This window comes from Sus scrofa, chromosome 1 (assembly GCF_000003025.6).
Source record: "Sus scrofa isolate TJ Tabasco breed Duroc chromosome 1, Sscrofa11.1, whole genome shotgun sequence".
NCBI classification, from domain to species: Eukaryota; Metazoa; Chordata; class Mammalia; order Artiodactyla; family Suidae; genus Sus; species Sus scrofa.
The window spans coordinates 263,480,272-263,492,517 of NC_010443.5; the positions used below are offsets into that span (position 1 = coordinate 263,480,272).

General features: G+C 39.7%; 1 protein-coding gene and 2 pseudogenes across 1 annotated transcript; all 3 read right to left on the bottom strand.

Annotated features, from left to right (window-relative positions):
* LOC110259701 lies at positions 1,259-3,435 on the bottom strand (annotated as a pseudogene).
* Positions 3,175-5,030, bottom strand: LOC110257113 (annotated as a pseudogene).
* On the bottom strand, positions 5,572-6,778 carry LOC110257114 (olfactory receptor 1J4-like). The gene has a single exon (XM_021075893.1). The coding sequence runs from the start codon at positions 6,728-6,730 to the stop codon at positions 5,789-5,791; it is 942 nt and encodes a 313-aa protein (XP_020931552.1). The 5' UTR covers positions 6,731-6,778; the 3' UTR covers positions 5,572-5,788.

Genomic DNA, 12,246 nt, shown 5'->3' on the forward strand with positions numbered 1-12,246 from the left:
TATGATTATTAGGTTAATGGAGGGGATATGGAGTAACAAAATATATATTTTATTGATCCAAAGGGATAAAGGGAAGTGAGAATATATATGAAATCACATGTCACAAGTATAAAACATATAGAAACATGGAAAACAGAAATTCAAATACATTCTGATTATATTCGATGTTAATAGATCAAATTATCCAGAAATACAATGATGGTCAACCTACATAAAAAGAGAAAAAACACAACTTTACACTGCTAAGCACTAACACTTTCCATATATAAGGACATTAGAAGGTTTAAAGTGTTGGGAAATGAATACATGTACACTCACTAAAAGAAAGCTGGGATACTAAACTAATACCAGAGGAAGTAAATGAGAGGTGAGGGAAGGAGCCATGGCTAAAGAGAAATCTCCCTTCAACTATAAATGCACTGTTGTTCTGTTCAATGAATAAGAAAAGGCTCCCTATCATAGGAGAGCATTACTTTGTAGCATTAGCCAATTTCCACAGTGTAATTATGGTCATCATGGCTGATTTTAATCCACAAGCATGATGTCACTGACTGTGGAGTTGAAGGGATGTTCACAATCAGCTTGAAGCCAATGCAAGTCAATTTCAGCACAACTTACAGAGAAGAATCAGTCCACAAGGAGCAGAACATGATGCTAAATTGGTGTGTTCTCAATAACATAGTATAAAAAATATATAAGCAAAAACTGACATATCTAAAAGGAGAAAAAGACAAAACTACAATCATAATTATGGCATATTTTTATGTGTTTTTGACATATTTTATGAGAGATGATAAAGAAGCAGAAAAAATTAAAGATAAGGAATATTAACAATGCAAATAACAAACTGGACCTTATTGACATGTTAACACAATATATGATATTTTAATGCATATTCATTTGACATTACAGAGTTGCCAACAATACAATAAATTTAGGAAATAATATCACTGTGATCATGACTCCAATAAGAGGGTTTAGGGATTATCACTTCAAGAAGTTAGTCCTAGGAATTCCTGTCTTGGTTCAGTAATTAATGAATCTGACTAGGAATCATGAGGTTGTGGGTTTGATCCATGGCCTTGCTCAGTTGGCTAAGGATCTGTCATTGCCATGAGCTGCGGTGTAAGTCACAGACTTGGCTCTGATCCCACATTGCTGTTGCTGTGGCATATGCCAGCAACTACAGCTCCGATTAGACCCCTAGCATGGGAGCCTGCATATGCTGTGGGTGTGGCCCTAGAAAAGACAAAAAAAAATAGTTAGCCCTATTGACAAATATCTCTAAGCCTCTTTTATGACTCTGTTCCTGAGGGTATATATGAAGGGGTTCAACATGGGGGTAACTACTGCATACGTGATGGAAGCAATTATGCCTTTGTCATTGGAGTCCCATGATGAGGAGAAAAAGTAAACACTAGCAAGTGTCCCATAGTATAAAGACACCACAAAGAGATGGGAGCCACAGGTGAAAGAGTCTCTTGGTGGGAAAGACACTCAGAATTGCGGTCCCTATATGAATACATGAGTCCAAGATTCTATACAAATGCAGGATGAAAAGTTCCTCCCACAGTAAAAATGACCAGCTCATTGAGGGAAATGTCTGTGCAGCTCAACTTCAGGAGGGCAGTGAGGTCACAGAAGAAGTAGGGGATGGTACTGCCCATACAGAAGAGCAGTTAGACCAAGAGGAGAGTGTGCAACAGGGTGTGGATGTAACAGAGAAACCAGGACCCAGCTTCTAAGGAGACACATATTTCCTGCCTCATGACAGTACTGTAGTGGACAGGCTGACAAATGGCCACATACCTGTCAAAATCCATCATTGTGAGAAGGAAATTGTCAAGATATCCAAAAAGTATGAAAAAAATACATCTGGGAAATGCACCCTGCATAGGGGATGGATTGTTGCTGAGTCTGCATCTTCATCCGCATCTTTGGAACCATGATAGATGAAAGGGAGACATCTGTGAGGGCCAAGTGATGAGGAAGGAGTACATGGGTGTATGAAGATGAGGGTCCAGCCTTATGAGCAGGATGAGGAGCAGGTTCCCCAGCACCGTGGTCAGGTACATGCCCAGGAACAGGGCAAAGAACATTCCCTGCTGCTCTAGCCAGATGGGGAGACCCAGGAGGATGAACTTAGACACACTGCTCTGTTTCTCCCTCCTCTTGCTGTCCTTCCCTCAGCTGGGAATTGGGTAAAATAGGAAATGTTGATGAACATGCCATAAGATTATAGTCATGTCCTCTGTCTTTTGAAAGTCTTTATTTTGGCTACCTTTCCCTTTATTTCCCTTAATTCTTGGTGAATGAATCAGTGTTTCCAATTCTGGCTCCAATAATACATCAAACACTCACAGTAACCAAGTCTTTTCCCAAAGAAACCAACAGAACTTTACCCTTCATTCAATAAATAGTTATTAAACAACTGCTTTGTCCCACATTGAGTACATAGGAGTCAACAAGGACTGAGAATTCTCTGTGCTCAAGGCTGCCACTTTATATCAAACCAGGTTGAAACCTCTGTAATTTACTAAGATGAAAGTGTGAAAAGGGCACCAAGTAACAGTTATCAGTCATTCCTTTCCTCATAAAAATCATATGAAGCTCCTTACATGAAGAGTTATTGAAGCTATGTCATGGGCTTTTGGTGTAGTTTGCTGCACCCTACCTGTTTTCAGAGTCACTTAAACTCTCCTGTTATCAAAAATGTCTGATCCAGACTTTCAAGCCATGTCAATAGTTCCAAATATTTTAAATGCATTTTCAAATTAAATCTTCCCAGTGACTCAAATAAATATTCTTTTTTTATCTTTTTTTCTTCTTAGGGCTTCACCCATGGCATATGGAGGTCCCCAGGCTAGGGGTTGAATAGGAGATGTATCTGTGGGATATGAGCTCTGTCTGCAATGCACACCACAGCTCATGGCAATTCCTGATCCTTGACCCATTGAGCGAGGCCAGGGATTGAACCCACATTGTCATGGACACTAGACAGATTGATTCACCACTGAGCCATGACAGGAACTCCTTAAACACCTAGCCATGACAAGAACTACACAAACAAATATTCTTTCACATATTTTAACCCTTAGAAAACAAAATTATACATTATTTAAATGTGCAAAGATACAAACAAGTGCAACAGAGGAATCACAATATAGCAAACCATCAAAAGTACTTTATTAACTAGAGACTGCATTGCAAAGATAAGCATTTAGGACTTTACTAAAAGTACACATTAGAAATTTTTGTCTCACTTCTCTATTTATTAGAATAACCACATTTGGAGAGGCACGAAGCACTTAAGTTTTACATGACTACAGAATTATCAAAAATCCCAAACATTTTAGCCACAGATATATCACTTACTCCATTTAAAGAAAAATGCTCTCAAAATATCTAAGTTACCTCCACAGACACTGAATACATGGGAATTATATCTTTTTAAATGCTTGTACTTCCTGCTCTAATATGACTTCTTTAAATAGAATCCAGCATGGAGGGGATTGAAATATGTAAGGTCATGATGCAAATGCTTTGGAGAGATAACAAAATCATTTTCTGCAACATGGAAACAGGTATTTTGTGCAGAAGTTCTGCAGGGATTCACTGAGCCATTTGGGACTCCATGGCTTGTGCTGTCCATTCTGGTGCTATCTAATTTTCTGCAAAAGGTTATTTACTTGGAAACAAAGTGACTGGATCTGTTTGTTCCACTTTGGCAGGGCTTCTCATGTTTCCATCAATCTGATCAATAAATTCATTCATACATTTTTCTGTTATCATTTGTGATGCTATTTTTTCTACCTTCACTCCAAGAATCTCTAAAAGGGTTACAAGTTCATCAAAAGTAATATTATTATATAATTTGCTTGCAGACACAAATTTTGCTCCATGACAGCTCTGTCCAAGAAGCTGGAACCATCCGCTGTAGTTGCTTTCTGGTGAGGCATCATCATGGCAGCAAATTCTTGAAGGTGATTTCCTCTAATGATCCTATCTAGGTACATTTTCTCTAAGATCCCATAAGCAGCAGGTTGCTGGCACCTTTCATCCTTAAAAAGAGTAGCTAGCATCCAAGAACACTGCTGTCCTGCTCATGCCAGGGTGGTACATTGTAGAGCATGTTTTAAGGGCTCTAGTCTTTCATGTTTGTGAACCATTGTCTTGTAAGAGAGCTCATTGTGCCTCATGCAGCTTCAATTGATTTTCTTCTATAATCAAGAACATGTGCATAGCATAAATTATAATGTGTCTGTAACTGCTCACTGGTTGATTCATTCCAAAGAAATTATGTCCAATTTATGTAAGCCACTGCTTGTATTGGATCATCATCCTCCAGATATAGCCTAGCAATCTTCAGGTAAGGCTTCAGTTTATAACCTACATTATACTGTTTTTGTCCTGTTTCCAAAAGAATTCCCACCAACACTTGGGCTGCATTTCTCCAATTTTTTCCTATATGGATGCAAGATGTTGTCTTGTGGAAGCAACCTGCTCCTCAAATGAAATGACTCTAGGCTGGATCTTTTCTAAGGTGAAATGATAGATTTCTTTGGCTGTGCTATTAGGTATGTTAGGGAAATGCATGCAGAAATCAGTCAGCAACTGGCAAGAGATCACAAGGCTAACATTCTCATTTACCCTTGCTTCCACAAAAGCTTTCAAAGTGTCTAGTTGTTCTTTCTAAGATAGCTGAATGGCTTTTCTAGGATCTGATACTGGCCCACCAGATTTTTATGAGAGCCACTCAAATTCAGGAGCTGGGCCAAATCCTGTGGCACAGCTGCCATCGTCTTCCTCCCAGATCAGTGAAGGCTGGGGGGCCCACATTAGAATCTTAAGGAATGTTTGTAGCTTTGGAAGGCAAGAAGCCAAGACATGGAAACAATCAAAACGTCCATCAGCAGATGAAAGATAAAGAAGATGTGGTACATATATTTAATAGAACAGAACTCAGCCTTATAAAGAATGAAATATGCTATGTGTAACAACATGGATGGAGCTAGCCATGATCATACTAAATGAATTAAACCAGACAGATAGAGAAAAACATATATCATAAGATATTACTTATATGTGGTAACTAAAAAGAATGATACAAATGAAATTATACACAGAACAGAAATAGATCCACAGATATAGAAAATGAACCAAATGGGGGAAGGGGGGAGGAACAAATTAGAGGCTTAGGGTTAAAATATACACACTGCTAAAAATAAAATAGATAACTAACATGTACCAATTGTATAGAAATGGAGATATACTCAATATTTTGTAATAATATATAAGGGAAAACACTTAAAATATACATATATACTATATAATATATTAAAACTGAATCACTTTGCTCTACACCTGAAACTATAACAATATTGTAAGTCAACTATACTTCAAATTAATAATTAAATTAAAAATTGAAAAACCAATGCCAATAGATGACCATAATAATGAATATATATATATACTTTAAAAAGTATAAAAAGCCAAATGTAATAATAACATAACACATAAAAAAGAAAAAGTGAAACACTTCTATATAAGACAATGACTTTGATGGTTTGAAGAGCACAGTTGAATGTTTATTGAGGGTAACGTCATATTTAGGGTTATAGAGGAATAAATGGATAAGAGACGTGACTAAAGGGAAAGAGATGGATCCAATAACAATCATTTAAAGGACAGCTGGGAAAGTGCTAGAGGCATGGGCGACCAACACACAACTTTTGAATGCTTTTCTAGCAAGGTCAGTGAGTAACATAAGAACAAGCTTATGTGATTCTCACTTGGCAAAAAGGTTATTGTTTCTGAAAAGACTCCCCAGAGCCAATGTCATGTCTCTGTTTCTCAGGCTGTAGATGAAAGGGTTCAGCATGGGGGTGACCACTGTGTACATCACAGAAGCAATGATGTCTTTGTCCTGGGACTGGCCTGATGAGGAGGAAAGGTACAGGGCCATAATTGTCCCATAGAACAGAGACACCACAGAGAGGTGGGAGCCACAGGTTGACAAGGCTTTGCAGATCCCTTTAGTAGAGGGGACCCTCAGGATGGAGACACCAATGAGGCCATAAGAGACCAGGATGCCACTCAATGGAAAAATGAGAATCATAGCCCCAGCAGTGAATGTGACCATCTCATTGAGAGTGGTATCTGAGCAGGCCACCTTAAGCAGGATAGCAAGGTCACAGAAGAAGTGGGGGATGATGTTATCAGCACAGAAGGACAGTTGAGCAAGGAGGAGGGTGTGGGTCAGGGCATAGGCACAGGAGAGGAGCCAGGATACAGCCAACAGACATATGCACAGCTCATCCTTCATGATAATGGCATAGTGTAGAGGGTGACAAATTGCCACATACCTGTCATAGGCCATCACTGCAAGGAGAAGGTTATCAATGCAAGCAAAAAATATGAAAAAATATATCTGTGTTATACACTCTGCATAGGGAATAGATTGATCTTGAGTCTGCATGATCATCAGCATCTTAGGGACAGTGACTGATGAAAAGGAGACATCCGTGAGGGCCAGGTGGCTGAGGAAGAAGTACATGGGGGTGTGGAGGCGAGGGTCCAGCCTGATGAGCAGGATGATGAGCAGGTTCCCCAGCACTGTGGTCAGGTACATGCCCAGGAACAGAGCAAAAAACACACCCTGCTGCTCTGGCCAGATGGGGAGCCCCAGGAGGAGGAACTCGGACACGTGGCTCTGGTTCTCCCTCCTCATGCTGCTTTTCTCTATTCTGGCAATGAAGAGAAATTGGAAATTCCTGGAATTTAGAAGTAATGAGCAGAGCAGTTACTACATGGTCACATGCTTTTTCAGAGTGACTGTGTTAGTGTACAGACAGATCTCACTGCACTGTACTCACACACTGATGCCTCATCTAGTCTGGTGAGAGCAACAAAACATGATTTGTCTGAACACTGACACAGTCATGTGGAGAAAGTATATCACTTCAATCAAACCCTTCGGTGGAAATAAAGAACAGGTCATTCTCTTTATTACAGAGTGGACACACCATGATAGATATTAGGGAGAGCGTAATAAACAAGACACTGTTCCTTCCATGGCTCTACTGTCAGAATGTTTATGTGCTTGTGTCTCTCTTACACACACACACACACACACACCACCAAAAGAAATATTTTCAAGACTAATGTACCATGTACAAAATAAAGTGCACAACACATAAACTTATGTTTTATTATTAGAATGACTACAAGAAATACAAAAGAAAGAAAAAAGAAGGAAGGAATAAAAAAAAATACTGCATAATTTCACTTGGAGAAACTCATAGAAGCACAGAATAAATGGCAATCTCCAAGGGCCAGGGGGAAGGGGAATTGTAGTGTTGATATTTAAATGGAAAAAATTGTCAGTTATGCAAGATGAATTCGTTCTAGAGACCTGCTTTATAACATAATGCCTAGAGTCAAAAACACTATACTGTGCACCTAAAAATTATTTAAAAGAGTATATATCATGGTAATATTTCTTACCACATAAAAGGACACAAGGATATTGTGAGAGGAGACATAAGCTGATGACCTTGATTGTGGTGGTAGCTTCACAAGTGTGTGCACATGTCCAAATTCCTCAAATTATATACATTAAATATGTGCAGTTTTTTGTATATCAATTTCACCTCACAAGCTGTTTCAAAAAAATGCAGAGACCACATCCAGTCAACCACACATCTCACAAACCATAGACATTCACACACACAGAAACTCCACTACACACACTGAGAATCACGTGTGGTCAAACCCGACACACAAATAACATAAAAAGAAGAAACTTACATACAACAACCCAAGAACATACATGTGTATTGCAGATTTTCAGCCTCCATGGTCTATTATTAGCACTGAAAAATGGGACTTTCCACAAAGTGGAAATACTCTATCACTGTGTTGTCCAATACAGTAGCACCAGTCTCCTCTGGCCATTAGAGACTTGAAATATAGCTAGTGCAACTGTGGTATCCAAATTTTAATTTTAGGTCTTTTTAATTAGTTCTAATGTTATAGCCACATGAGGCTGGTGGCATCATGTAAGTCAGTGTGTGACTCAGTCATTAAAAACACATGGTTATACGATCAACGTAAACACATTTTCTCTATCTCTTCTTTCTTGTCCTCACATCAACACACTCATCTCGGCCAAGTGATGGTTCCCCACATTACTCCACTCTCTGCTGGTCCAGGCTACTACCTGAGGACTCACCTCTTATGCATCCATAGCCTAAGAATATTTAGCATATCCAAGCCTGTTTACAGAAAGGAGAACAATGAGCAGGATCCAAATTTACTAACAGGACTGAGACCCCAGGGAACACACCCCCAAGCTTCTGGTTAGAGAAGAAGACAACTGAGTTAATTGCCCAATTTCTCACATTCCTCTGGAGATGGATCCAGTGCAGGGACCAAAGGGACTGAACTACAGGAGTCCCAGAAGATGTCTCTAGTGTCAGTGACACATTGGTCTTCCCACTGCCTGCTCATGTGAAGAAGTAGAGACCATGAATACCCTTGAACTTTGAAGAACCTACGATGGAATCTCCCACTCCATCCACTGCAGAAAGAAATAAAGAGAGTAGGACCAGCCCTTGAGAGCCCACACCACTGTCCCTGAAGTTTGTTGGAGCTCACATCCCATCACCATCATTTATTCCATCCACATGAAACCACAAAAGACCTACAAACCCAAAGCCATCTTGAGAAAAATGGGCAATACTTTAGGCATATACTTCCTGATTTCGAACCAAATTCAAAACTTTAGAAATCAACACAGTATATTACTGACATTAAAATACACATATCAAAAATGGAAAAGAATATGGAGCCCAGAAATAAACACGCACATATATGATCAACTGATCTTTGACAAGGGAACCAAAAACACACAATGGGGAGAGGTGAGACTCTTTAATAAATGGTGCTGGGAAATTGGATATCCATACACAAAAGCATGAAAGTGAATTCCCAACAGTGAAAACAACTGTCTGTACCATCCCATCCTGGAACTAAAAATGTTTTCCACCTCCGTTGGCCACAACATTCACAGCCATGTTCCAATAACATGGATGGATCTAGAAAGTATTATGCTCTGTGAAATAAGGCAGAGAATCAAAAATTAATATCATGGTATCTCACTTATATCTGGAGCCTCAAAATCAAAACAACAAATCAACAAAACCAAATGAAAACAGACACATAAATACAGAAATGAAAAAGGTGGTTGCCACAGGGGACAGTGTCTGGGAGTGGGGGGGTGAAATAGATGATGTGGATGAAGAGGAACAAACCTCCAGTTATCGAATAAAGAAACCATCTTGATCTAATATACAACATAAACAATATGATCAATAATCCTGTAAAAGCTTTTGGATAGATAGTTGCTAGATTAATAATTGTGGTGATCATTTCATAATGTATGAAAATGTCAAATCACCATGCAATACACCTGAAACTAACATAATATTGTTTGCAAACTACATTTTACAAAGCACCTTGACATGGGCTTGAACCCTGGACCCTCAGATTAAAAGTGTGATGCTCTACTGACTGAGCTACCCAAGCCATGAAAATTATATTTCAATAAAGAAGTTAAGACAGGATTAAGATGGTGGAATAGATGGACTGGAGCTCAACCTCTCTCCCAAAAATAACAACTAAAGACTGAGCAATCTTCACCCAAATGTACCTGAAACCTTAAAAAAGATATCCTACCCCAGAAGACAAAGAGGAGGACACATCAAGAGGTAGGAGGGGCAATTTCATGATAAAACAACCACATATCTCCTGGGTGGGAAGTTCCACAGACTGGAAACTAACTTGTTCACAGAGACTCACCTACAGGAGTGAGAGTTCTGAGGCCCACATCAAACTCTCACGTGCTGGGCTCCAGCCCTGGGAAAAAGAGCCCCTGGAGCATCTGGCATTGAAGGCCAGTGGGGCTTGTGCACAGGAGCTCCACAGGACTGGGGGAAATGGAGACCCCATTCTTAAAAGGCGCACATGGACTATAACATGCACTGAGTCCTGGGCAAAGAAAAGTCTCCATGAGAATCTGTGTCAAACCTGACCACAGTTCTTGGAGGAAATCCTGGGAAAACAGGGGTGAACATGCCTTGTTGTGGGGGAAGGACATTGAAGGCAAAGCTCTCCTGAATATTCAGCAGCTGCCTTTCTCTGGAGGTGGCCATTTTGGGAAAATCTGGCCCCACACATCAGTCAGCACTGAGAAGCCCCAGGCCAAACAATGATCCAGGTGGGATCATAGCCCCATCCCTCAGTAAACAAGCTACCTAAAGACCCCTCAGGCATACAGCTGCCTCTAATCCCATCCAGAGACTAAGCCCCACCCACAGGAGGGATTAGAATTGGCTCCTCCTACCAGGGGGCAGGCATCAGCCCCTCCCATTAGGAAGCCTATACCAAGCCCCCATACTGACTTCAGCCACATGGGAGGCAGACATCAGAAGTAAGAGAGGCTGCAACTCTATTCTATGTAAGGTCACCACACCAAACACCTATAAAAATGAAAAGACAGAGGACTATAACTCAGATGAGGGAGAAAGGAGAAACCCCAGAAAATCAGCTAAGCCATGAGGAGATTCTCAGACTCCAGGAAAAAGACTTTAGACTGTTGATACTGAAGATGATGCAAGGCATTGGAAATAAACTGGAGGCAAAGATGGATAACTTACAGGAAACACTGACCAAAGAGATACAAGATATAAAACTTAAACAAGAAGAGATGCAAAACGCAATAACTGAAATAAAAAATTCACCAGAAGCAGCTAACAGCAGTATATAGGAGGCAGAAGAACGAATAAGTGAGGTGGAGGGCAGATTAGTGGAAATTATGGATGCAGAACAGAAAAGAGAAAAAAGATTGAAAACAAATGAAGAGAGTCTCAGAGAACTCTGGGACAACGTGAAATGCACCAACATCCATATTATAGGGGTGCCAGAAGGAGAAGAGAGAGAGAAGGAGACAGAAAAAATACTCCAAGAGATAATAGCCAAAAACTTCCCTAACATGGGGAAAGAATCAATCACTCAAATCCAGGAGGCACAACGAGTACCATATAAAATAAACCCAAGGAGGAACACCCCGAGACACACACTAATCAAACCGACCAAAATTAAAGACAGAGAAAATCTTGAAAGCAGCTAGGGAAATGAAACAAATAGCATTCAAGGGAACCCCAATAAGGTTATCAGCAGATTTTTCAAAGAAATTCTGAAGGCCTGAAGGGACTGGCATGATATACTTAACATGATGAAAGGAAAAAACCTTCAACCAAGATTACTCTACCCAGCAAGGCTCTCATTCAGATCTGAAGGAGAAATCAAAACCTTCACAGATAAGCAAAAGCTGAGAGAATTCAGCAACACTAAACCAGCCTTACAACAGATACTAAAGGAGCTTCTCTAGCCAGGAAAGAACAAGAGAAGAAGGAAAGAAAAAAGAACAACAAAAACAAATCCAAAGCAATTAATAAAATGGCAATAAGAATATACATACCAATAATTACCTTAAATGTTAATGGACTAAACACCCCAACCAAAAGACAGACTGGCTGAATGGATGCAAAAACAAGACCCATATATATGCTGTCTTTAAGAGATCCACTTCACTTCTAGGGACACATACAAATTGAAAGTGAGACGATGGAAGAAAATATTTTATGCAAATGGGGATCAAAAGAAAGCTGGAGTAGCAATACTCATAGCAGACAAAATAGACTTTAAAATGAAGAATATTTTAAGGGACAAACAAGGACATTACATAATGATCCAAGGATCAATCCAAGAAGATGATATAACAATTTTAAATATCTATGCACCCAACATAGGTTCACCACAATATATAAGGCAACTGCTAACAACCTTAAAACGACAAATTGACAATATCACAATTATAGTGGGGCACTTTAACATCCCACTTACAGCAATAGACAGATCAGCCAGACAGAAAATCAATAAGGAAACACAGGCCCTGAATGAAGCATTAAACCAGATGGACTTCATAGATATTTATAGGACATTCCACCCAAAAGCAGCAGAATACACATTCTTCTCAAGTGCACATGGAACACTCTCTAAGATTGATCACATCCTGGGCTACAAATCCAACCTCAGTAACTTTAAGAAAATTGAAAGCATATCAAGCACCTTTTCTGACCACAACGCTATACGGCTAGAAAACAACAGCAAGAAAAAAACCTG